The sequence below is a fragment of the Oryza brachyantha genome, chromosome 11 (genome assembly GCF_000231095.2).
Source record: "Oryza brachyantha chromosome 11, ObraRS2, whole genome shotgun sequence".
Lineage (NCBI taxonomy): Eukaryota > Viridiplantae > Streptophyta > Magnoliopsida > Poales > Poaceae > Oryza > Oryza brachyantha.
Genome location: NC_023173.2, coordinates 4,219,245 through 4,247,145, shown reverse-complemented (window position 1 = coordinate 4,247,145; position 27,901 = coordinate 4,219,245). Strand labels below are relative to the sequence as shown.

General features: G+C 40.5%; 3 protein-coding genes across 3 annotated transcripts; 2 read left to right on the top strand and 1 right to left on the bottom strand.

Annotated features, from left to right (window-relative positions):
• Positions 1 to 6,696: 6,696 nt before the first annotated feature.
• LOC121055820 lies at positions 6,697 to 7,421 on the bottom strand. Its single transcript, XM_040529154.1, has one exon. It carries the CDS (start codon positions 7,386 to 7,388, stop codon positions 6,987 to 6,989), a length of 402 nt encoding a protein of 133 aa, XP_040385088.1. The 5' UTR covers positions 7,389 to 7,421; the 3' UTR covers positions 6,697 to 6,986.
• A 3,462-nt stretch (positions 7,422 to 10,883) lies between these two features.
• LOC102718313 (probable non-inhibitory serpin-Z9) lies at positions 10,884 to 13,493 on the top strand. The gene is made up of 2 exons (XM_006663243.3): positions 10,884 to 11,515; positions 12,444 to 13,493. Exons 1-2 carry the CDS (start codon positions 10,952 to 10,954, stop codon positions 13,212 to 13,214), a joined length of 1,335 nt encoding a protein of 444 aa, XP_006663306.2. The 5' UTR covers positions 10,884 to 10,951; the 3' UTR covers positions 13,215 to 13,493.
• A 6,941-nt stretch (positions 13,494 to 20,434) lies between these two features.
• LOC102718033 (serine/threonine-protein kinase-like protein CCR4) lies at positions 20,435 to 24,162 on the top strand. The gene has a single exon (XM_040529113.1). It carries the CDS (start codon positions 20,583 to 20,585, stop codon positions 23,166 to 23,168), a length of 2,586 nt encoding a protein of 861 aa, XP_040385047.1. The 5' UTR covers positions 20,435 to 20,582; the 3' UTR covers positions 23,169 to 24,162.
• The last annotated feature ends 3,739 nt before the right edge of the window (positions 24,163 to 27,901 follow it).

Here is a 27,901-nt window from a genome sequence, read left to right as displayed (position 1 = left end):
ATCATAACCGGCGTAGTTATCGCCGCGCACACCTTTTCCGTGTATTTCATTTTATTCTTTGTCGACAGCGAGTACCACCCCTCTCTTCTCACGGAGTCAGTTTTGGGGATCCCCGATGCCGCTGTAATTGCTTCCCAGTGATTTTTCTCCCACAAAGGTGGCCGACAGGTAACTCTCGATATCTTCCGCCACTCAATCCCTTCTTATTCTTTTATTTTTTTTTATGTTTGTTTGCTTCTGTTTTTCTCATCTTATTTTGACCACAACCTAGGGTTATTCACTAATGCTTCAAGTTGGTAGTCTAGAGGTATGTCGATGGAGGTCACTAGAAAAATGCTAGCTATGGTGAAGAGGATTAGGTTTGCCAATTCGTAAACTGAGTGCAAGGTCATGCTACCTCAATCCATGGCCAGTGGTGGAGCATCTTAAGCAATAGCGGGGGACGAAGCAGCACTGAGGAAGAGCCAAAAAGAAAAGGACGTGATATGTCGACTAGCGAGGGCGCATCAGGCGATGATGTGAGCACATTTTTTCCCTTTTCCTTTATAGTTGATTTTTTGCAACAGTTTTTAATAGGTCGTAGTGTCTTCGGTTAAATTTTTAGTGAACTACAAATATTTGTTCGATCACTAGCTACCTATGAGGTGCCCACATAGCTATTAGTTAAAAGTTTACTGGATTAGTAGATTTAAAACAGATCACTGAGTGTTAGTACAAAATTAGTATCCATAGTAAGTTAAACATTTAATGGAGTACAACCACATTTGGGTCACAAACACGAGGCCACCACCTATATATCAGTTAAAATTTGAATGACTATGCGGTTTGAACAGTTCCCTCAGTGTTTGTAAATATCAGCATCAATACTTTGTTAAACATTTGCTAGAATGCACGTATAGTTGGATCACAACAAATCAGGTATCCACATCATCATCAGTTAAAAATTTACTATCTTGGTAGTATAAGCAGCTCACTTTGTGCTTGTAAAAATTAACAACATATACAATAATGGATTATACATCAAGTAGCAGGGATGGGCATTGCTCTACTAGCACCCTTTTTCTATTCGATCATTTTTAGTTTGTAATTTTTTTATTTGTGTGCAGCCACCAGAGTCAAAGGATCCTAACCTGACATGCAATAGCACCGCGTTAGTGCCGGAGGGATGGTCACTACGTGAACACATGCCCGAAAAATCCGGTAAATTTCGATAAGATCGGGAAAGTCGCAAATATGGGAAAGGGAAAGAGAGAGACCACGAGGATCATATAGGGGAGAGGTCTTGCTACAAACACAGGTTTCCCAGGTAGCCGTAATGGTTCAAGAACAACAAGAAGTCGTCGTGGCAACGGACCACCATTGCGAAGATGCCTGGAGGACGAGTGAGAGTCGATGGGCAATGATGACGTGGACTTTGCGGTCAGTGATATAGATGATGAGGATGCCCATGCCGATGGACCAGTTGGTTGGGAAGTAAATGAGTCATCTTGAACAATGGTTTGGAAATTCAATAATTTATTGTTTTGTATTGTTTTGGATAATGTCGTGGTGACAACCACAAGTGTTGTATGACACATGAGGGATTTTTTTTAATTCTATGTATCAATATATACATTTATAATACGGGAAATAGTTATAAATATTTTTTTTTACTAAAAACATATCTTGATGTACTTTTAGGTCGTCTATTTCAGATCTATCATTTTACCAAAATAACAACAACATACAAGGGTTTATAAACCCAATGTATACCCCAACATGCTTTAAAACATTCACCAAGCCAACTCCCGTGTAAAAAGTTGTTTTAAAACATATTACGTAAAAAGGCTCACATGTTCTGTGATGCATATGTTTGAAACACATATATAGTGACAAGGGAACATTCATTGGTTTACAAGTACCGCAAACCCTAACACACTGAAACAAAATTACTTATGTGCAAACGAAAATCGTAAAAAAATATATAGTCGTGAACACCAAAAGAGTGTGTGTGCAATATAAAAGGAAGCGAATGCAACCTCAGCCACGTTGCCACTTGAACCGGGTGGCCGACGACTAAGCATCTCTCGGCGGGGTCTGGCCATATATTTAAAGTTGTATATGTCCACATTGATTATATCAAACGTGTAACAAAAATCATACTTATATAAATATTTTGAATAACACAGGTAGTCAAACATGTAACAAAAAATCAATACCGTCATGTATTAAAATACTTAGGGGTAGTAGGTAGATATGCTGATCTTAGGTCTATCATGTAACTTTCGGAATATACTACTTGATACTCCACTGCATATGTATTTCTAAGAAAAAAGAGGCCCCACTTTTTCAGGAAAACAACTAATTTAGGTGCAAAATACTAAGAGATTTACTGAACCACATGCAGCATCCAAATAAACATTCATGATATATGCAACTTGAACATTAATTATTAGAACATCGACGAACCTTTGCTGCACACACACACATATATATATATATATATAACGTTACTCCTGTAGGTATCTCGTAAGATAATTAAACTAATAACTTCGTTTGCATTATCATCCAAAATACATATAAAGACGATCTAGTTCCACACTGCCACTTGTCTCAGTGGAAACGTTGTTATGACTAACAACCACGCATCAGATTCCGATCGATCTTCGTTGCTCGCATTTCATGTTCAAACTTCAGTGCATGGTACGTGCTCCATCCGTCCGCACGGCACAAAATAGTGCTCCCTTTTAATTGTAGTACTCATCGGTTTCAAAATATAAACATTTCTACTGCTATTCACAGTATTATTTATCCTATCGTCGAGTTCCTATTCGATGTTTCTTCCCTTTGTATCCTCACCTATCATCTTACCCCCTATAATCCATTCCTTATTTACTAAGGAGTGTTATAGTACTTTTCTCTTAATCTTAATCACACTGCTAAACAACCTATGTGTAATTATATTTGGGACGGAGGTAGGAGATTATGCTTTTCTTTTTTTTCACACGTTTAACTATTTATCTCATCAATAAATTTTATGCAGCTATATAATTAACATACATTTAGTATTAAATCCAATCACAATAAAATAAATGCTAAATTTCAAAAGTTTTCCTTGAATAAGATAAATAGTGAATCGTGTGACAAAAAGTTAACAACGTAGGAACTATTTCTGATTTATGTATATTTCTCATGCACTCACATACCACTTGTACCATTTTTAGTACACAGAAACGCGGGGTTTAAGCACAAAGCTAGCTAGGCCGGTGTGTCATCCTAGCTAATTGGGGCATGTTCAATGGTAGAGCCTATGTGGGCTCTATCTCAAGCCACGTTAACAACAAGAGTCTACTTTATAATCATACGTACAATGGTAGAGTTAGGTGTGGTTTCTTCTTTAAGCAATAAAATATTTTTATTACGCTAATTTCCTTTTTATACATCCTCATGCAAGAATATTTCCTTTAATATGGTAAGAGTCAACTCTAAACCGTTGCCATGTATGACAACAACTTGTCTCTCTCATTCCCTCTCTTTCCTCCACGTCACCCAATTTGCTTACATGACGATTGAGAGACTCAATTAATAAACATCTTTGTATGTGCCCTTTATTAATTATTAGGGAAATTTGCAACTGTGCCATTATAATTTTGCAAAGTTGAAAATATGTCACTGGTATCCCAATGACATGTAAAGCCCACATGAGTCAATGACACGTGTGTCAGGATGCCATATCTACGATTTCATAAAATTATAATGGCGTTTTTGTAATTTTCCCTAATTATATATATGCTTGGTTAGCTGAAACTTATATATATGGAAACTCCTTTGGTGGCATCGATCGATCTTCGAGTGCCGGAGGTCATTAGACGAGTTAGATAGATAGGCACATGTTGCGGTCCTTTTAAAATTTTCATGGTAATGGAGTTGGTATTTTTGTCAAGACATCGTATTAATCGAAGAAAAATATCCCTTTGATTCAGGAAAACAACAAAATTTGGTGAAACACATGAGACAGTACCAGATGGACTATCATCCATTAAAATGCGAACTACGTGGGTTTATCCAGTGTAGTTAAGCATCTTCTTAATTATGGATATGCGCAGTACCTAATATTACTGACTACATGGCCCAGAAGCACAGGTTACTGACTACATGGCCCTTGACAGGCCACAAGACATTTCATAACGAATTTAATTGTCACACTGAAATTGCCACATCAGCTCCATGCCACTGCACTAAATTTTTATGATGCTCCTTGTCCTACATGATGCATGAAGGTGACAAACAATTTTTCATCAAGTGAAAGTCACAAATTTCAAAACATGATGTAGTTTTGTGTTTTCATGATGTATATGAAGTGTCACATATCATAAGATCTCATATAATATCGATTGCTAATTAGCTCTGAGTGAATAAGAGGAAAATGATCAAAAAGAAAAGAGTTAAGTGATGATTTTTTATGCATGTATCTAATGTTTATATTGTAGACATAAAAATACTCAAAACTAAAAAAAAACACACTTTGTGTAACCACTTGGGGGAGAGGGGCAAAAACTATATTGGAAAGTTTGTAGATTGGTTTATTTCAAGTGCTAAATGAACATCCCCTTAAAAGTTCAGGCGGTTAGGCACATATGTACCTTTTCTAAATTATGGGCAATGTTTTCCATTATACATAAGTACTATCTGTTTGATTTGTTTATCATTTGAAAAAATACTGTAAATTTTTCTATTTACAATTTTGTCCACTGCTAATTGCTATTAAGCCTGTTCAAATCACGCCTACGCCTGATTGGCTGGCCAGGCTTGGCCTGATCCGAAAAAGACCAAGCCCCGCCAAGCTCAACCCTGTACTGGATTAGGCCTGGACTTACATATTAAAGCATGAAAACCTAAATTTTATGAAAAGCCCAAAAAGCTAACCCCCCCAAAAAAAAAACTAGAGAGGTCTGAGAAAGCCTAGGGGTCGAGCCAAATTCAAGCTTTGTTTTTGTAATTGTTGAGTTGGGGCCTGGGTTTTTTGGCTGAGCTTTTTGTAGGCTCAGTCTAGTGTTTGAACATGATTAATTGTTATCCCCAACGACCAATAAGTGTTCTCATTATAAGCTATGTTACAAAATAATGCAGTTATTAGGGATGTTATATATTTCGTACACATGAGTAGCATTATGGCAGGTTGAAACATAATAAAACCCTACGGAGTGTCACGTTACGTATAGGTGAATATAATGTGTATTTAGACAAATGAGTGTCATATATCTGAAATATCTATTTAACAAGGCTTTCTCTTTGAAAAGATGCTGGTTCCAGCCTTCCAACCCATAAGATGCCTAGCCGTGAAACATCCCTGCTTTCTCTTTAATAAGGATTTCTGTTTTTCTTTATTTAACATCCGTTTTTTATATATAACCGTTGACTTTAGGTTTATGTTAGACCATAATCTTAATTAAAAATTTTATATAATTATTAAGTATTTTACTATGATTGATTTATTACTAAATAAACTTTAAGAATAACTCATAATTTTGCATATGTGTAAAAAATTTAGAATGGATAAACAGTCAAACACAAATCAAATAGTCAATAGCGTAAATAAAAAAAGCCAAAGGGGTATACAGATGACATCGTAAAATGTGTAGTGAAACATTCAAATTTTCAATCATCAAATTATAAAAAGATATTATGATTTTCTAAGTGAAAAATGCCATTAATAGATTTACCGAAAAATATACTTTCATGTAATTATATCTTCAAAACTTTTTACAAATATAGTAGAAAATGTATTGATGGAAAAAAAAACTCTGTACCCTAACACCATCTTAGCACATGTCCAACATCACGAAAAAACTTTTACAAAAACAATTCACAGTTCGGCTTCGTTCATTAGTATGCCACAGCAGCACCAGCCCAAAATTGTTAAATTGGCCCACCATAATGTTTAATTCGACCCGGTATGTAATTGTAAGCGAAACAGGCTTATTAGTTGGCAAAAGATGAGTAAATTTCACACATGTATCATGGCCTAAGTTGCACAAAACACTAGTGGATTTAACACATGACACATAACCCCCAAGTATTATGGTTCTAAAGTTCCATAAAACCACACTATGAACCAATTTAACTTTGTAGCATAGCAAAATAAAATGCTTAATGTTATGTGGCTATAACTTATATATATGATATGTCAAAAAACATATCAATATGATCATTTCAAACGTAACTTTATAACTCGTAGTTAATCAAAAGTGTGGTTTTATAAAACTATATCACCATAACACATGTGGTTATTTACTTACATACAAAAGCCCTGGTTTTTTAAAACTTTGGTTCATAATAAATGTCTTTTGTGAAATTTACTCTAAAATATTGAAAAATAGAATACGGTAAAAATGGTTAATTAGACTCACACCACTATAAATTTTATAGTTTTAAATATGTCATTATTATTTATCCATTCTCTACTCACCTAACTGTTGTTGCATAAGCCATTATCTAACCGTAAAAATTGATTTTTCATGTTAAGTTATCAAATTTAAGGGATTGTACAGTTTGGAGCAATTTGAACCTATAGAACAGGAAAAGTGAAGAAATAGGAATACATGCAAGCACCAATTTGCAGGAATTTTTTTTCAGATGCCTGAGTGTACGCAAAATTTTCTTTGTTTTCCTGTATAACTTGTATGATTTTCTCCTAAATCATTTCTACAAACCGAATTACACTCAATTCATTCGTGCGTTAGGAATTCAAATGCATTGTTTTTTTTCTCCGGAACGAATGAGTCCTAAACTTAATTTCGCCTATGTTCATAAGCTCCATGTTAAACGATGAACGATCGATATTTATCACTCCGAATCTCCGATCCTATGAACTGAGCAAATAAAGTGGTTTATTCTTTCATTAAACGGATCACTGGTTTAGCACTCACTCACAGCGTGAACAATATACATAGCTCCTGGATTATATAGAGAAGGACATGGATAATTAATGGCAATGAACCCACAAACTATGGGCACCGCGGCGTGGCGGCGTTGAACATGAGGCTGATGGCGTCGGTGGCGGCGTAGGTGAAGACCACCGGCGAGCCCCTGACGATCTCCAGGCCGTCGTTGACGAGGCACAGCCCGTCCTTGGTGGCGACGTGGATCTTGCTCGGGTCGACGCCGCCGGGGACGCCGTCGAGGCACGACACCACCACGTCCCCCTGCGGGCACGAGCACCCGTTCGCGATCGTCACCCGGAACTCCGGCAGGCCGCCCACCACCCGCCCGGTCTTCTCCGTCGTGATGCTGATGTCCGACGGGTCGCACGGCTCGCTGTCCTCCGCGGCGGCGGCGCCGTGGATGTCGCAGGCAAGCGCCGCGGCGGCGACGGCGAGGAGCAGGAGGACGGCCTTGGTCGTCGCCATCGTCTCGTGAAGGGGTCTTGTTTTGTTAGCTAATTCAACCTCTCTTTGGTGTGAAGGAAATTAGTGTAGATAATGTCATTATATATAGAGAATCAATTTGCATGGATATAGTATGTACTTACATATATAGGGGAACATATCAGATTATCCCAAATTAGCGATATGCATGTATCTTTGTGATTACGAATTAAGATGGATTTTAATCCCTCCATTGAAGATATCATTCTACCAAAAATCATGTTTTGGTTGATATTCACTCTACAGTTCACCTGCCCTATATATATCCTATCTATCCTCTATCTACCCTATAATGTACCAACTCGTTTTACTTATCATCATCGTGTGACATATCTGACGGTCTAAAATCTACCTTATAGTGCACCAACTCGTTTTACTCATTATCATTGTGTGACACATCTGACGGTCTAAAACATTTATAATCGGCTTAACGGCCCAGATCATTCTTACTTATGATAGGTAAATGTTTCCATTTAACATAGCCCTTTAGTATGGAAAGTCAACAACATATTGTGGAAGGATAACACCTTAATGTCGTCTGTATCAGTAATGTATGTTGGTAAATGGCTAATGTAACACCATTTTCACAGTTGATCCGTAGCAGTAGCACATGTTTAATGATACTTTTGTTTCCTTCGCTAATATTATATTAAAAATACTACTTGATTAGAGTGTTTTTATGTATGTGCGCATGTGTTGTAACATTATCGTTTGAAGGTGGATAATAATAGGATAGTATAATTATATCGATTGTGAAGAGAATGACAATATGTAAATAAGTTCGAATGTTTGGTTTATATATGGTTGCATTTAAAAGAATTTAAAATATCTTATTTACATTATTAAATTAGACTGTAGCATTAGCACAGGTAGATTTCTAGTCATATAACTAAACAAACTTGTTTACTCATTCGACATCCTTGGTTCATCATTCTTTAAATCCAAAGTCTAAAATTATTCTCGGAAGATCAGATGGCAGCTACGGACTCCACCTCTCGTTATGCACTTTCCATATATCAGATACATTTTAAATTAGAAATTAGAAAATATATTTTTAATTAGAAACAAGACAAACACTTCCTATATATTAGATTTTATACGAGAGAATCTACTGTATACCACTAACTTTGTTCATGTTCCATATTTTACCAACTACTTTGTTCAATTCTATAATATACCATCGTCTTTTAGTTAACTTATACAATTTACCATCACCGTCCAGTTAGCCTTTATTAGTTTCGGTTATTTTTTTTAATGACTGGAATACCGCTAGGACAAAAAATTTCAAAGTTTTTCTAAATATGCTGAAATTTTATATTATAAATTTGGCTGAAAAGATATAAATTGATATTTCGGATTTTTTCTCCAAATTTTTGAAGTTTTCAATCCAAGGGTATTTCAGTCAATATAAAAAACAAACAATACTAGCAGAGGAAAAGTGGAGGCGATGATACATCGTAGAAGTTAACCAAAAGTCGATTGTATATTTTATAACTGAACAAAGTCAGTGGCAAATTATGGAATTGGGCAAAAGTCGGTGGCACAAAATGTATTTTCTCGTATAAATATATAATTTTTTCTTTAAATATATAATGTGTATCTTTAGAATCAAAGTTCAATCACAATATTAACATGGCATGTGCAGTAGCACAAGCCAGGACAAAACACCGTTAGAACGCCACCAACAAAAGCAATGCAATTAAGTTCATGTTCAACATCATAATACATTTACGCTAATCATAAGATCAATTAAGACTCTAGACCATTATATCTAGAGACCCAAATGATTAAATCACTAACAATAATATCATATATAAATCTATGGTAAATATGAATGATTACCTGGGGTTCTAGAAGTATTTCGTTAGCATCATTAATATCTAAATTTTGTTTTAATATGAGATAAAGTAAATAAATTATTTAATTAAAATTATCCTTACAATGTGTGAGCTTGATCTTGTAGTAATTCTGAAATTAGTGTATCAACTTTTTGTTGTACTGCTTCTGAAATTACTGTATAAACTTCGTCTTGCAAGGTCTAGAATTACCTTGCAAGCTCCTAATTTAGTAATGTGTGCTAACATATAATTAAATATGCAAATATACGATAGTCAATGTTAACCGGTGATTCGCTGATATTTTGTTGGAGTGTGTTTAAATAATAATCATATTAACAAATGCCCGTGTATAGTACCAGTGAGATATGGGACCAATTAGTCTTCTTTAAGATAATTATAAAAATGTCCGTGTGTTGTGATGGGTCAAGTTGATTTTAATTATGCAAATTAAAATAAATTCTAAAAACAAATTGCATGTGTTGAGTCGGAAATAGAAAAGTGTGGTCAACATACAATTGATTTGGGAAGTATTAGGAAGATTATAATTGAGAATAGTAAATACGGTCAACATTATAAACAAATTAATTAAGATTGATTGCCTTTTGACAATGGAGTATTATAGATGCACAGTAAACCCTGTTACGACATTTTTAGTCGACTTTTTTTTAAGTCATACTCCTTATTTGATGCAAACATTCAATTTTAACCGATACACGGTGATGGCAAATAAAAAACTTTCAGGTTTTTTTTTACTTTTTATTACATTGAACGGTGGCGAGTAGTGGTGGTATCGGTTTGGTACTGAAATTCGAATTTTAAACATTTACCGTTATTTTTTGTGCAAAAGGGTGATGGATTACATAAGACATACTTTGTACCCCTTCATTTTATATTATAAGACTTTCTGGGTTAGTACATATTTATTCATATATCAATGTATATATTCTGTGTATGTTTTTAGATTAATTAGTACACATATGAATCTATGTAAACCAGAAAGTCTTATAATATGAAACGGAAATAATATTTCTTTGTATATTTGTCTAAATATGTGAGATGCCTAAAGATGGTTATACCATGTGTGGTATCTTTCACTGTAGTTTGATACTCCCTCCCATTTTCTTTAACACCATTGACTTTTTATCTACGTTTAACTATTCGTCTTATTTTAAAAAAATTATATAATTATTGACTATTTTATTATGATTTGGTTTATTACTAGAGTAACTTTAAGTATAATTTATAATTTTGTATGTATAGATAAAATTTTTAAATAAGACGAAAGGTCAAACGTAAATTAAAAATCAACGGCGTCAAAAAAAAAACTGGAAAGAGTATTTGTGTAACCTGGATGTAATTTTCAGTATTAGGAGTTAGTTTCCACGCCCATACAAGGCCTCAGATAGCCCAGCCCACAAGGTGAAAGGATTCACGTACGTCAATCCACCGTTTCGGCCTAAAAGTGAACGGGCCGCGCCGTCATACTTCAATGGGCCCACACTTCAGAAGCAATCCCATTCTGGCCCAAACAAGCATAGGCCCACAGGTGTGGTGGCCCACATTATATGGGCCACACGTGGCCCACGTTACCATTCCGGCCCAAATCACCAGAGAAAGGTAAAACCTCTCGAACCCTAGGCAACCGAGGGAGGGGAAGAGGCGACGCGCGCTTCCGCCATTGCCGAGAAGGTGAAGACTGAAGAGAAGATGCGGCTCTACTGCCTCCGGCGAGCCCTCCTCCGCCCGCGGCCGCACGGCGGCACACCCTTCCCCGCCGATTCCAGGCACCGCCGGGCCCTCTCGTCGGCCCCCGCGCCGAAGAAGCCCGGAGCCGAGGCGGCGCCGCCGCCGCCGCCCATGCCGACGCGGCCGTGGGGGGAGGCGCTCGCGGCGGCGCAGCGGGCCTTCTGCGTGCCCCTCGCCGGGCTTGTCCTCGGCGCCGCGGGGACCGGGAACGCGGCCGTGGCCCCGCCGGCCGTCCACGCCTCCCTGGCGCTCGCGGCCGCCGGCGCGCGGGGCGCCACGCGGAGGCAGGTCGTCCGGGCCCTGGGCTGCGGCGGCGGCGGCAGGGGCGGCGCGGCCGACGCCGCCAACGTGGCGTCGCGCGTCGTGAAGCGCGTCCTCAGGGACCGGTCCACCTCCGGGGGCCCGCGGCTGGCGTTTGCGGGCGGCGTCTGGGCCGACGCGTCAAGGAATCTTTCGCCGGAGTTCGTGGAAGTTGCCGGCAATGTGTTCGGCTCAGCAGCGAAGAAGGCTGACTTCCAGAACGAGGTATGTGTCTGATCGTGTGTCCTCTTTCTGCACCGTAACTTTCCAAAGATTATATGCCTGTCATGTGCTCGGTAATATTCCCCGTGGAAACATACTGAGTAGTGTTGTGCGTGCGTGGCGTATAGTCACCCAACACTCTTTTAGATTTTTTTTATTTTTTTCTACTACTCCTATAAAAGGGAGGAGTGGTGTTGGTCGGTGGTGGTGCATCTGCCACCTACCCCATCAACCCCATCAGCAACTCACTCCTATTTTTTAAAATAAAAAAAATTGAGATCTATATATCAAACCACTTTTATTAATTCTATTTTAATAAAATGCTAATGATATTTTTTAATAAGATGCCGTTGCAATGCATGAGTAATTTGCTAGTCTTTATAAATATTAGCAATAGTATATCAGTTAGTACCAACTGAGTATTAGTTGTTATGGTACTCCCTTCAAACTTTTTTTATGACGTTGGCTAGTTCATTTTTGAACATGGAGGGAGTAATATTCCGTTCAAAACATGATAAGCCCCTTATTGCTATGACAAGAGCTGGTATCAGAAGATACCTTATTTGGTACGATTGTCATTGTAGTGTTACCTGCATTTGATGGATGTTGTTGTACCTCAATATCGTGGCAATTAATAGCTCCATACATTGTGCTTCAGCTTTGTTGTATGCAACCTATTCTGTTAACCGTTTTGCTTCTGTTGGAAATGGCAAGGAGACCTTGATAACTTTTTCCGTCCCTATGTTTGGAAAGCAATACTGTTCTTCTTAGTTTTCAAGAGCTATTCTACCTGAGAAAGGGCTTTCTGATTATTTGTTTATCATTATTCTTTTTGTTGTCAAGAGTGAACTGCAATCATGTGATGCATCTTATTCTTATAAGATGTTTTGGGCTTCCCAATTTTGAAATTTAACCTCCTGTTCTATTGAAGCCAGACAATGCTTCTGAACAAATTAACTCATGGGTCAAAGATTCCACAAAAGGTACTGTTACAACACTTCTTCCTGCTGGAACAATCGACCAGAATACAGGACTTGTTCTTGGGACTGCACTATATTTTAGGGGGAGATGGCTGGATAGAAGTGATGTACGGAGGACTACTGAACAGAAGTTCTACTGTCTGGATGGAACATCTGTCGAAGTTCCTTTCGTGGAATATGACAGAACTCGTCTTTTTGCTGTCCATGATAACTTCAAAGTTATTAAGCTTCCTTACAAGCAAGGAAAGAATGAAAGGAAGTTTTCCATGTACATTTTCCTGCCTGACAATCATGATGGTTTGTTTGAATTAACACAGAAGTTTTTTTCTGAACCAATGTTCTTAGAACAGCATTTACCAACAGAGAAATGCCATGTGGGTATCTCGGTGCCCAACTTCACAATATCTTTCGAGATCGATGTGAAGGATTTTCTGAAAGATATGAGGCTTGAATTGCCATTCCTCCGGGATGCTGAATTCTCTGATATGATCAAGCAAGATGACTCAGGTGGTCCTTTGTTTCTATCTGATGTACTTCATAAAGCGGTTTTGGAGGTTAATGAAAAAGGAATTGAAGAAACTTCAGTATCAATGGGCTTGGGCAAGCCTTTGCCAGCAGAACACTTCAATGCCAACCATCCATTCTTCTTCATGATTAGGGAGGAGGTGTCTGGAACTGTAATATTCATGGGGCATGTGCTTGACCCTTCATCACGGTCATAGCATCAGGCAATAGACTTTTATCACCTATTTACACTAATGTTATGTATTTGAGTATCTCTATCGTTGCCAGTCTGCCTGACAGAAATTTTGGTGCATGAGTATTTGTTTCTTACTTTTAGTAACACACTGGAAAATATTTGTCCATCTGACTTTATTCCTTTGTGGTGCTGAACAATGTTGAGGCAAAAATATGAAGTTTTCTCATCAATATAAACTGCATGTCTTATGGAAACACTATTCATTTATTCAATTTGAAGCAGACACATTGGTCTTAGTTATATTCATTTGTTATTCTGCTAGATTGCATTGACGCATTTGCTTCTGCATTTTTCTAAATTATATCTATGCATTGTTGTTTGGTACTGGATCTGCATCATTGTGTGTTGTTACTGCACTCCTGACATATATTCTTGTAACAATCTTTTCTTGAAGATGTTTTCCATTGTTTCACTATCACAGTCATAAAGTAGATTGATGTTTCTTCACTTCTTCCTACCAGTAACAACTTTAAACTTACTTTGTATATAGTCTTCAAATCATATAAGTATGCAGATATGAAAAATTGGGTGTTTAACTGTTTATGTTCCAATCAGAATATATTTTCATTTTGTGACATTTCTTTAATTATCACCAGGTATGTTTGATCTTTTGTGATGTCATGAAGAACATTTGTGGCATTATGTGTGCCTGCAAGGGTGCAACACTAGCCTCCTCAGATTCATCAAAAAAGACGATTTTCCAAGGGCAAGAAGAACTAAAAGGTCTCAGGAATACAACGGATCAAAATAATTGAGATCAGAACATTGGTAACCTTACAAACAAAAACACATCATAAAACTGAAAAAAATATATCTATACAGATTCTTGAATGTGGGTTGCCCCTAGAACGATGTGGATTGAGGATTGTAAAACTGACGAAAGCAGATAGTTATTGAGCTCTCCCACGCGTGATGTACAAGGACAAGGTTGCTTGTCCAGTATCATGGATTGCAATACTCCACTGACATTCAATCTCACTCGGCCATCTCATATTTGTTTTGCACGTATGGTTCATCTATACCCGTCCTGCTGCGCTAACTTGAGATGTACCTCTCTGCTGGATTTCTATTCTGTCCTGCCCAATTCATCAACTTGTGGAGCGTGGCGATGTGGATATGTGATCAGGATCAGGTTGGTCGCCTTTCGGCATTAGAAAAGGATGTCAGCAATGTTCAGAAAACAGCTTGCCTTCTTACTAAACTTGCCTGTTATTGTTTGTACTCCCTTTTGTCCCTTCTGTTGATACAAACTTGATAACAAAGTCCTTTTTTTGGGTTAAAAAAAAGGAAGGCTGCTTGTTCATCAATCTTTTTTATTCTATCCAACTTTCTTTTCTTAAACTGGCCATTGTCATCTCCGTTGATGCCAACCTGAACAAGTTTCCAAATGACTATACTTGCACATTTGCGTTTGCATCATGTACTGTCGACAGATGGAGCCGTGAGAACATTACACTTGTTGAAGCAACTTTTTTGTAGCAGGTCAAATGCAGCTTGCTACAAGGGAATGCGACCTTTGATCTTCTTACATCGGTGTCTGATGGAGTAGAGAGCCAGCAAATTACTCCAAACAGAAAAGATAAATAAACATGTGTAGAGGTCTAGAAAGATGATGCAAAATGTGTGCCCACAACTTCATTAAATTGTAATGCATTTAAGCAAGATTGTTAGTAGAGAAGAAGGATGGTGTACTGCCAGACCCTTAAATATGTTGTGCACACATAACCATCATCAATGGTTGGAAGCAAGTATGGCCAATTTGGTGAAAATTTGTACCTCCAACCAACAATGCGGATTCTGTGGTCTCTTATATACCAACCAGACAAAACCACATATATGGGGACATGGGGTTATGGACTGGCATGCTAATTGTGCAGCTGTCCATATTCTGCTCCTAAGTGTAGGAGTTGCTGACCAATCGATTCAAAGATTGTTGGGCCTCTCATATTTAAACTTTCAACATGTATTTATGGCTAAATCTTATGCTCAAATTTGTATTGTCTTTATCTTTCCTTGGTACTGATCAGTGATAACCACCTTGAAAATGCCAAATCCATAACTTGCAACATGATCTTGAAAGAAAATGGACCACCATCCATTAATTAGATCATGTGATAGAATTAGCTAAGTCAGCTTGCTTTTTCTTTCGTGAATACTGATTACTGATATGCATACAAGTGCAGAGTACAACAAAGGGAAGAACTTAGCAGAGCAACCACAGAGAACAAATTGCTCACAAGTTGCCCAAGGAGATTAAGAGTACCTTACCAAACCTCTAAAAGTGATATACTGTTGGTACGAGATAGGAAGAGCACATACTCAGGTTCTAATTGGATGAGATATAATAGAGGGGTTGGGTTCTTCATGAGATGGTGGCTCCAAGTAGCATGCATGGGCAGTCACATTCATCAACAAAAGTGGTATTCCTCTAATGAAAAAATTGACATTTAGTGGTCATATATCTAATGAAGCTTTTCTAGTAGAGTAGGATAGTAATGTAAGCTAAAGTAGTTACAAAGATGATGGTGCACTTTGTGGGTGTCATTAGCAGGACTGTCTAGTAAGGGTGTGTCTGTTAATTGGCTTCTTAATTGTAGGACGGCAATTAGCAAACAACGGCCAAAAGTTTGCACACCTGAAACTCTCAAAAACTAGTTAAGAAAAAGGTGAAGATAAACTAAAATGATGCTTTTGCAGTTTGCTTTGCTCTGCATAATAAAACCTTCCTCAAAATCAGCTGTTGTTCTGTCCCTAAAAACTGAAACAGGTTCAGACAAACATTACGCCATGGTTTTTATAGCTAATAATGCCGTGAGCATTCAAAACTCTCCAAGAGAAAAGTTGCAAAAAAAAAAAAGAAAAGAAAAAGAGCAGCATGGGCAGCTTTCTGAGTACAACCTGGACTTTGGCAACTAGTTATCAGCTACTAATGGCAGGAGCATACCGTCTCAGAATTCAGTCTCTGCAGATTTTCAAACTAACAAGTCAACATAATGACAATCTGTTCTGATTTTGATGTCTCACTACCTTCTGGTGTGGGTAGTTAGAGCAAAAAATAATTGATTTTGTCATATACTTAAACTACCAAAGGGTGCATCCAAGAATAATTTGATCTGAAATACTCGTAGCAATATATGGAGCATGGTGTGATGGTCTGGACTGTTTCGCACATGGATATTCAGGTACATCAGACTATTCATGAATTGATTAATTAAATAGACAAAGGAAAAGAACATTATAAGTTGAAGTTTTATAGTGTATTCATGTGGGAGTGTCTAACTGCAACACTGCTATTGAAACCTGTGGTCTTGAGTCAGTTTTGGGGTCTACATCCTGATGGTATGTGTACATTTGTCTTGTCCATATTTTAGGGCAGAGTATTAATTGGAACAAAAAAATCATTCCAACATGGAGATAAATAAACTCCAATATTAAATCCTTATAATATTTGAAAAAATGGATTGCTGAAAGACAAGCAAATTTCTGGTGACCGGAAATTAGGAAAAGATAGTCAAAATACATTCTACTTAAACTAGAGGATCAGATTATTAGAACAATGGCTCTCCAAGATGTTTTTTTGGAAAGAGCAACATGATGTCTGACTGATATTCTAAAATAATGGAGTAGATAGTCTTTACCAAAAAATAAAATAAAATATAGAGGTAGAAAACTTGTAGAGTCTAGGATACCAAGAGCCAACGCAGAAGCAGTGTCATAACGATGATTAGATCACTTAATCACTTTGTCTCACATCCTGTACGTCTTATCATTATTTCCTCCTCTTTTCTAGCTACTGGATAATTTGGCCACGACAGCATTGACTTGATGATCATCGCATTCAGATCTTAGCTTAGGTGAGAACTAATATTCTCTCGTACATGAAAGAAACCAAAGTCGAATCAGACACCCCAACAGTTGAGAACACTATATGCATATGCTACCTCCGTTTACCTCTGTTTCGTAACATAACCTAACATGTTTGATTTTTTTATTGTAACGTTTGATTATTCGTTTTATTAAAAATTTAGTATAAATATAAAAAATGACAAGTCATGCTTAAAGTTTTTTATAATAAAGTAAGTCAAAAACATAATAAATAATATTTTTATAATTTTTTCAATAAGATAAATAGTTAAACATTAAAAAACATCTTATATTATAAAACGAAGGGAGTAGCCAATTTGACCCGTCACACATAGCAAAGAAGCAAACTCATGTAGAACCAACGCAGCTTTCGCCCTCTTGATGCAGCCATGGAAGTGGAACCACCAAAAATTTTGGAAGGCGGAAAAAAATTTAGATGAATTTTTGCGGAAACTAAATTTACTACTCGAGGGTCACGTGTGAGTTCTCCACCCTTATCTTTTCACTTACGCTTATTCTTATAAGCCAAAATTTAAACTTTTAATCTTAATTTGTAGTTGATTTTGGGGATTTTATATCTCAGTTTATTTCTTGGTGTTTGTATTTAGATCACTATAAACATATATATATATATATATATATAAGTTTTGTTCATAGTTACTTTTCGCTTCTAAATATGACGTTTGGATTTTTCCTTAACAAAGCCAAACAATAGCCACCTCGTATTCCAACACACACGGATTTTCTGATTGGTTGGTGCAAGTTTGTACTTACACTACATAACAAAATTCAAAAATTTCATGTACTTGCACTATATGTAGACAAAATTTGCGATTCCGCAACGAGGATAATTCATTGCTCACAGGTCGATTTAGCAACAAGTCGATGGTCAATGTCACTGCTTTGTTAGCAAGTTGTTCTCGATGCAGTACTTGCTTCCTGTTGGATTAATTATACTGGATCACTGAATGATTAGGAGATGGTACAACTAATACACTAATCCATGTTACACATATAATAATCCATCCATGTTCTTCCTCAGTGCTCAGCATCCATTAATTTGTAACAAATAGTTGATTAAAAACCCCAAGCGTGGCTTGGCTTGGATTCCATCTGGCTAGTCGCTGTCGGATTAATTACAATTTTTTAAACTCAATCTTTAATTATTCAATTCTCCATTTTATTTCTAATTTATTTCATTTTGCAGTTGCTAAGAGCAGGTACAATAGCTGACTATAAGTCATCTATAAATATATTACAATAGCTGATTATAAGTCATCTATAAATATATTTTAAAAAGATAAGAACAAAGTATAATAGCAGATTATAAACCAGATAAGTGTTGAGGCAGAGGAGAGAGAGGAGAAGCAGGCTATAAGCTTATATCTAACTCGGACACAAGAACTAAGAAAACCTGTGAGAGAGACAAGTGAGTCATGTATTAATGATAAAGAGCTAACTACAATATGGATATGCTAAAAGAAGGCTATAAAGAGTCTTATAGCTGACTTGCTGGCTATATTATTAGCCTTGCTCTAAGAGAGGAGGGAGGAGAACAACGAGCTATAGATTTGCAGCCAGCTGTAGCATAGACTCTAAAATGCAATATGTGTATGACAGGTGGAACCAAATATTGATAGTGTAGTATTTGTTTTATATGTAAGTATTGTATGAATTGGTTATTAGATTGACTATAGATGATTTAAAGCGAATAGTTGATTATAGTATTAAACATGCGTGAGGTTGTTCCACCTGTCGTTGCCTGGGACGAAGCAGGAGAGTGATTGGGCTTGGCCTGAAACCTACGTTTCTTGCAAGAGTCTCCAACAACTGTAACATGTCCCAGTCCAACTCTTAAACCTGTCACCAACATAAAACCGAGTCGTGTGTCTGATTGCTAATTTGTATTTTGTTTCGCTTTGATCCAGCTTGTATACTGCAGATCCACTGGCCTAGCTAATTTTCTAGGTGCTAATCAGTTAGGATGAAGCTAACTTTGCCTTGAGTGGTCCATGGCCATGCTTTACTGCTTCCACTATGATCGATTTGAAAACTAGTTTTGCAAGTTCAGAGTTGAGTTGCAGAAGAACTAGAACTAATTGAAAAGTAGGACAGTACTGCTTGTAGCAAAGAGAAACACCAATTAAGGGCTCACTTGTAGCAAAGAGAAACACCAATTAAGGGCTCATTTGAAACTCATGAATTTTACGTGATTTTTATAGCAATTAATTTGATTCCCATTATCGTCAAATACGTATTAATATAGAGGCTAGGTTAACTCCATTATTAGAAACAAGTTTCAATCTTCGCAAAAATTTCTTTAAATTTCTTTTCTCCAAAGGAGACCCAAGTATGCCAGGGAAGAATAGGGCATCATATTTCACAATTCTTTATTCCTAGTATTAATTATCAGAGTAAGAGAAAGAGAGATCGAAGAAAAATAAGTTTTCTCTAGGACAAATGGCAACCTTTTTTGTGATCATTAATTCAACTTTCTTATTGACATATCTGGTGCGGTTCAGCTGTTTCCCAGTCCAATTATCCAAAATCATAACCCTAAAACAATTAAAAAATGTATGATAAAAAATGGGTGAAGATTCTTTAGCAAAGACCTATCTTGAGGGAGTGGGCATGGGCTAATCAGTTTCAGTTCATCACTCACCCTCAGTGGTACCTTCTCTCTCCCTTTTCTTTTCTCTTTAATTTTTGACACAAACTCTTCCTTTTCTTCTCTTCTAATCCGGTTAGTAAGAAGTAACTTTCACATATCCATAATTGATGTCCTCCATGTAGAGAGATCACAAGCCTAAGGCTGCGTTCCCTCTGAAAAATTTTTGAAAGAGAAGTCATATCGAGGCGTATGGTCACATATTTAAAGAATTAAACATAGTCTAATTATAAAATAATTTTTAGATTCCACCGGAAAACCGTGAGACGAATTTCTTGAGTCTAATTAATATGTCATTAGCATATGTTGGTTATTGTAGCACTTATGGCTAATCATGTACTAAGTAGGCTTGAAAGATACGTCTCACGATTTCCCTCAAAACTGTGTAATTAATTTTAATATTCATATATATTTAATGCTTTTATTAGGTGTTCAAAAATTTGATGTAATATTTTTAGAAAAAGTTTTTAGGAACTAAAGAGAGCCTAACTGAACTTTTTCCCCTGTATAATCAATCTGTTATTAATTAGGTGGTGGTAAGTAGTTTTCCAAAGATGAGACATCCTACAGGAAGCAATTTAACAATCCATAATCCTCACATGCTCTAACAGTGTCCTGTGTAATCTTGTCCAGGCAACACAGCAGGACAGCAACATCTGGTGTTTATGTGTACTGCATTCTCATTTCATCACACCATAGGTTGACAGGTTAACCACACACTAATCACTAGCTAATTAGGGGAGCTGGGTAGCTAATTAAGGAGGTGATTAGTGATTAGATGAGTGTGGGGTGGATGCAATGAGCAGCTTGAGCTGCAGATGCAGATGCAGAAGAAGTGAGGTGAAGCTGGGTAGTAGTAGACCAAATCCATCTTCACCACCTGACCTCACCAAATTCCTCACACTAGCCCAAGCTTGGGTGTTGCCTTGCCATGTCCATGTCCACCCACCTGGAATCCTGCTGCCTCCTCCACCTCCAATCCTGCACGGTCCGATGCCGCATCGCCTCCATGGCCACGGCCTCCTCGTGTTCGGGGTGCTGCTGCTGCTCCTGCTGCGGCCGGCGGCGTCGAACACGCTCTCGACCTTCGCCATGGCCAAGGCGGAGTCCACGACGATAGTGTGCGCGCTGCTGCCGTCGGCGGCGTCGCCGGTGCTGGTCGACCTCAATTGCACGGCGGCCGGCGGCGACCACGAGCGGCAGGAGACGTACCCGTCGTCGCACCCGTTCTCCGCGCTCGCCGGCGGGGACCACTTCCTCTGCGCCGTCGGGCCGTCGGCGGTTAAGGCCGGGGACGTCGCGATGCGGTGGTGGGATCTGTCCAAGAACCGTACGGGCGCGCCGGAGACGAACGGGACGAAGGATGGGGCGGGTAAATCGAAGAGGGTGTATCTTGGCCCGCCGCTCCAGGCGCTGTCCTCCGGCGGGTACCGCGTCTGCGGGGTGCTCACCGGCGGGGAGCTCCACTGCTGGCGGTGGCGCGGGCTGAAGATCCCGGACGGGCTCCGGTTCGTCTCCGTCGCCGTCGGCGACTGGTTCGTGTGCGGCATCTTGGCGGGGGGGACGAAGTCCATCCGGTGCTTCGGCAACGACACGGAGGCCGTCACCACCGCGCCGCGCGGCGGGAGCTTCGACGTGGTCGCCGCGCACGGCCGGCGCGCGTGCGCGCTGTCCATGTCCGGGGGCCTCTTTTGCTGGGGCAACGGCGCGCCGTTGACGGGCGGAGGTGAGGACGCGGCCACAACCGGGTACGCGGCGCTGGCATTGGGCACGGACGGCGTCTGCGGGCTGCGCACCAACGGCACCATCCGCTGCTTCGGCGACGGCGTTGCCTCGCCGCCGGGCAGCCTCGCCGACTCCCAGTACGTCGATGTCCAGGCGCACGGGAGGGTCTTCTGCGGCGTCCTCATGGCGAACTACTCCCTTGTCTGCTGGGGCGGCCGCGAGTTCAACGCGACCAACCGCCTCGTGTTCGACCGTGTCCTGCCGGGCCCGTGCGTCGACATGTCCACCTGCAACTGCGGCGTCTTGCCGGGATCGGCCAACCTCTGCGACACCGGCCGCTGCATCTGCCGGGACTGCGCGTTCGAGTTCAACATCGCCACACCCAGTGCGCCGCTTGGGCCCGGCTCCGGCAAGAGCAGCAGCAGCAGGCGGAGCAGGATCATCTGGGTCGCCGTCGCCGCCGGCGCATTCCTCGTGCTCCTGGTGGCATTGCAATTCGTGCTGCTCCTGTGGTGTCGCCGCCGGCGCCGGCGCAGGGACGCCCAAGGGGACCAAGCGGCGAGGGTGTCGCTGATGCTGCCGCGGCATGGTTCCAGCAAGGGGCCGGGCAGCGTGGTGGAGCATTTCACCCTGGAGGTGCTCCAGGCGGCGACGGAGGGGTTCTCCGACGAGCGGCGGATCGGATCGGGGAGCTTCGGGTCGGTGTACCGCGGCACGCTCCCCGACGGGCGCGAGGTGGCGATCAAGCGCGCCGAGGACCAGGCGAAGTCGTCGAGCTCGGCGAGGCCGGCGCGGCGGCGCGACAGGGAGACGGCGTTCAACTCGGAGCTCACCGCGCTGGCGCGCGCCAACCACAAGAACATCGTGTGCCTGCTCGGCTGCTGCGCCGACTCCGGCGAGCGCGTGCTGGTGTACGAGTACATGGCGAACGGCACCCTCCACGACCAGCTCCACGACCGGAGCCCCATGGCGCCGCCGGTGTCCACCTGGCGCGGCCGCCTCACCATCGCGCTCGACGCCGCGCGCGGGATCGAGTACATGCACGTGTACGCCGTGCCGAACATCATCCACCGCGACATCAAGTCGGCCAACATCCTGCTCGACGACTCGTGGACGGCCAAGATCGCCGACTTCGGGCTCTCCTCCGTCCTGGAGCCGGCCGCCGCCGGCGGCGGCGACTGCGAGGGGAGCACCTCGCGGCCGCTCTACACCGGCGGCACGGTGGGGTACATGGACCCGGAGTACTACCGGATGCAGCACCTCACCGACAAGAGCGACGTGTACAGCTTCGGCGTGGTGCTCCTGGAGCTCATGTCGGGGTGCCGCGTCGTGCAGCGCTACGCCGAGAGCGTGACGCCCAAGAACGTCGTCGAGTTCGCCGTGCCGCACATCCTCGCCGACGAGGTCCCCCGCGTGCTCGACCCGCGCCTCCCGCCGCCGACGCCGCACGAGACCGACGCCCTCGCCTACGTCGGCTACCTCGCCGCCGACTGCGTCGGCCCCGTCGGCTGCGACCGCCCCTCCATGACCGAGGTCGTCGACGCCCTGGAGCGCGCCCTCGCCGCCTGCGCGGCGGCGCCGCTCTCCCGCTCCGGCACCGCCCGCCGCGTGCTGTCCCGCTCCGGGACAGACCAGTTTGACCTCACTGACACTGACTAGCCAATCTGCCACCACGCCATTGACCCCATCGCCTCGAGGCCGCACCGGAACACGCCATTGTCGCCGTCCACGCCGCTGCCATGCCATTCCGTCGCTGACGCGACGTCCCTATCGACATTGCGTCAGCGGCCACTCCACGGGGGTCCAAGAACCTACCCAGGTCGCCATTGGAGTGGGAGACGCGAAGACGTCGTCGTGCGCGCAGCTGGTCCTCGCGAAAGCAACACCATGGAATCCATGGAATGGGGAAGAAGAAGAAACCAAAGCGGACACAGACATCTCCGATGCTTCCGCTTCTGCTACTGCTGCAAATTAATGGCTGATTTCTTGGTGAGATAATCTCCTCCTCCTCCTCCTCCATGATCACGATGGGATTGTAGACTCGTTAACAACTTCACAGCGACATGACACCGGATCATCATCATCATCATGCACGACGGGGGATAAAAAATCATTCTTTCCTGAAAATTTCTGTTTTTTCTTTCTTTCTTTCTTTCTTTTTCCTGTGTGCACGAATTGGTGCTGTATTTGTTCTATCTTTTGCCAAAAAAAAAAGCTTTTCTTTTCTTTTATTCCCACTTTGGTCATAAGGATTCTTTATTGGTGTGTATAGATTAGTCACAGATGGTGAACAAATTTTAGTGTTACTAGTGAGGATTAGGGACAGTGTATTTATTGTCTATTGATGTTTTCTTCATGTGTTCAAACACTGCAAAGATGAGATTTTTAAGCTGTAAGTTGCCGGCAGAAAATGCAAAGTTAATGTGAAACACTTGAGTGCATCCTTGAAAGTATTCTGCAGCTAAATTTTGGCGATGATGAGGAAGATATTGTTCTTTGTACACATTTGTGAGGTCAAAAGGAGAAGAAAAAAAGAGACGTACTTTTTGTGTAGTGCTCATCTTTCTTGCTCACTTCCCAATGCTTCTCCATTTCATTCTGGTAGTCTAGCTACTTGACATCTAAAGGTAACAGTTTTAGTTAAGCTTCTCGTCAGCCCACTTTTGATAGATCACATGAACTGCTGTTCCTTTCTGGTGCATGCATGCCATTAAGGTACCTTTTATGCTTACCAAGCTATGTAGGATTCTTTGTTTATGTAGCAATTATGGGATTCTGTTAACTGAATGTAGGTTCCCTCACTGATTTCCCCACCTAATTGCACTGAAAGAAAAGCTAGAGAGATGTGGTTGATTGTTTAGTTTTTTGATACAAATGGGGTGATCGACCAAAAGGTATATTTATAAATAAAAATAGTTTATAAATAAAACTTTTATACGTGTATTATTAGCAATTTTTAAAAGTCAAGACTAAAAAATAAACTTCAGTGAAAAAACCTCAAAATCAACCCTAAATTTAAGGTTAATGAGTTATACTTATAACCATAAGTATAAGTGAAAAGATAAGGGTATCAGTGAATTTTTTTGAGAAATAACATTATTTTAATGAAAAATCGCAAGATTAGAAGTCATCCGTGGAAAATTACAATTTTAACACCCTGTCGAACAGTGGATGTTCGATTTGGGACTTGTCGAACTGCTGCTGTTCGAGAGGGGATCCTATCAAACACCCACCGTTCGACAGGGCCCACCACCTGACGTTGAGTAAGCCTGTCGAACTGTCAAAGGTTGACTGCCCCCTGTCGAACTACCAAAGGTTGACAGTGGGCCTATCAAACTGCCAAAGGTTCACAGCCCCCTGTCGAACTGCCAAAGGTTAACAAGCCCCCCTACCGCCTCAGTCGAATGATGTGGTGTTCGACAAGCACCTGTGGAGGGCCTGTCGAACTGCCCCTGTTCGATAGGGGCCTATCGAACTATGACAGATCGACAGACCCCTAAAATTACGCTTTTTCATCCCCTAATCTTATAATTTTTCATTAAAATAATATTATTTCTTAAAATAATTTGGTATCAGTGTTCATGCAGACTATCATAGGATCATTGGAGTATTGGACTGACTTGTGTAGTGAAGTTAAGTAAGCCTAATCATTTTATATTACGTTAGGAGTAGCAGGGGCAAAAGGACACAAATATTTACGTGAAAAATCCTTACGGAAAAAAACTTTGAAAAATCGACAATAACTACTTAAAAAAGATGATTATTATAACACAGAGCTAAAGTAATCATCTGTTGTTATTATTGGCAGGTGTTCGTGGATTTTTGTTGAAAGGGTTTTCACGCTATGAAGCGTGCTTTTTTGCGAGTCTATCATTACTGAAATTGGACCGAATAGCTGAAAGGATGGTTTACACCCTGCTGTTACGTGTACTTATAAGTAAAAATAAAAATTTTAACAGTTAATTTTGTTTTTTATTGAAGTTTATTTTTTATCTAACCACCTAGATCCTATAAGAGTTTTATTTGAAAATTATTTTTTTATCAATATAACTTCTGGTCACCCTTAATCATCGTATTTATCGTCGGCTTGCCAACAAGGCATGTGGTTTGACCCAGAAGTGTTAGGTAGGACAATTAGCATAGCAGAGGTACAGAGAGCGTGCTGCAGCCAAGCGACTCCAGCGTTGTCCACTTGTTTTAATTTTACTGTGCAACAATTTTTATAGGTTTGTTTCTAGAAGGTGATCTATCCATGTGTCACTCGGACACAAAACACCATGCTCTTTTTATTAATGAGATTTTCGATATATCTTTGGATTTGTGATGGCTATTTGAGAGTATAAATGAATAAATTAACTGATTTGGTAAATTCTGCTCAGGGAAGGTCATATGAAAATTTTTATAATTTTTTTTTTGGAAACCTCTACTGGTTACGCGCTGTTTCATCACATGTAAAGAGAGTCTAACGTGTTTCATTGCGTACGAAAAAAAATGTTTCAGCAATTGAATTGGTAAAACACAATTAAAACATACTCTGAAACATTTTTGCTGTACCTTATAAGACATAGTTTTCATACATTGAAACGGCATGTCTTATTTAAAACAAATAAATAAGAAACATTAAAAAAGACATTGTTATTTTAATTTAACATAAGAGAACATTAATCGCAACAATCACAAAAAAGAGTACTCCAGTAGGTATAAAACAACACCAAAGTACTCTGTGGAACATCTCAATTCAATAGAAATTATTTTTTATTTTAGCATAATATAATCATTTAAAACCTGGTTATAACAAGTTAATTGCAAAGAACTCAATAGTCAAATCAGATTATAAATTGAACAAGCTGTTAAGAAAAAAATATTATTTAAAAATTGCTAATAAATTTGATTTTGGAATTATAAATTGAATAAGCAGTCAAATCAGATCGCTATTTTTTATTACAAATATGCCATTTGACTTTTCACTCGGTCATAAAAGATTATCGTTATTTTTGATTGCACGAAACCTGTAGACGCTTAGAAATAAAGGCCTTGTTTAGTTTCCAAAAAAATTTTCCAAAAACATCACATCGAACTTTTGGACACCTAAATAAAGCCTTAAACATAGATGAACCAAAAAACTAATTGCACAGTTATGGCAAAAATCTTGAGACGAATCTTTTGAGCCTAATTAGCCTATAATTAGCCATAAGTGCTACAGTAACCAACATGTGCTAATGATAGATTAATTAGGCTCAAAAGATTCGTCTCGCGGTTTCTAGGCTAGCCGTGAAATTCGTTTTTTCATTCATGTCTAAAAACCCCTTCCGACATCCAATTAAATATTTGACATGACAGTTCTTCCAAAAATTTTCGCACTCTAAACACCACCAAAGAAAGCGCGTCCTGGCCCAAATGAGACGTGACTACTAAATCGCAAAATCGTACCGCCCCGAATCCGAGTCGGATTTGGACGCACGGGTGCTGGTCTGGTAGATGGGATGGGAACAGACCGGCCGGTGGTGGCCAAAAATCCATGGACACTAGTACGTACACAGGTGCAAACGCAGGCAGAATAATGGACTCGTACGTTGGCAACCAACCAGCTCCACCACGCATCGCTGTCGGCGTCAACGAGGGCACGCGCGCCGTCGCCGCTGTAGCCAGCCAGCCAACCAACCACGGCGAGGCGGAGCCGGCCGGCGGCGGCGGCGGCGCGGGCGCCCACGCTTGTGTACGTCCGTCCTCCGCGGCGGCGACGGTCGGTGCCTGGGTATTTTGTAAGGGACGTGACGTGATCTTTGGATCCGATTTCGCCTTCAATAATCGCCGTGCTTCTTTGCCTCCGGATGCCCGAGGTGGGATGGAAGCAGTCTTGTGAAATGCGACCGTCTCAACCGTTTAATCGTCGTCCATATAGAAACGGTGACCGATCCGTGTTGTATCGTTAAGTTAGAGTAGCAGTAAACTTCAGTACAACTACACAACCAAATGACATGATTAATTAGTTATATTTAGTTTATTTGGTCTAATCAATTTTAAAGTGTGTTTATTAAACTATTGTAGCATTGTAGCACAACTGCACTCACTGACAAGTCTAGTTGTATTAATCCGTTGTTATTTGTACTCTTTAAGTAAATAATGATGTTTTGATAATATACTTATATAAAGGTACAAATATAGCCGGTTAAAATTGTATAATCTTCATCAACTACAACTATTAACATAAAAAACATAGGCAGTAGAGTGAATGTATAAAATCCATACAATTCCATTTAATCATCTTTATTCCGACTAATCGTTTGATGGTACCTCACCCGTCCGATACCCGTATACCGTCTTCCACAACACTGCATGGAAATATGAATGACGCGTGTCCTCCATGTAAAGCATGGGTATGTGTCGCGTTC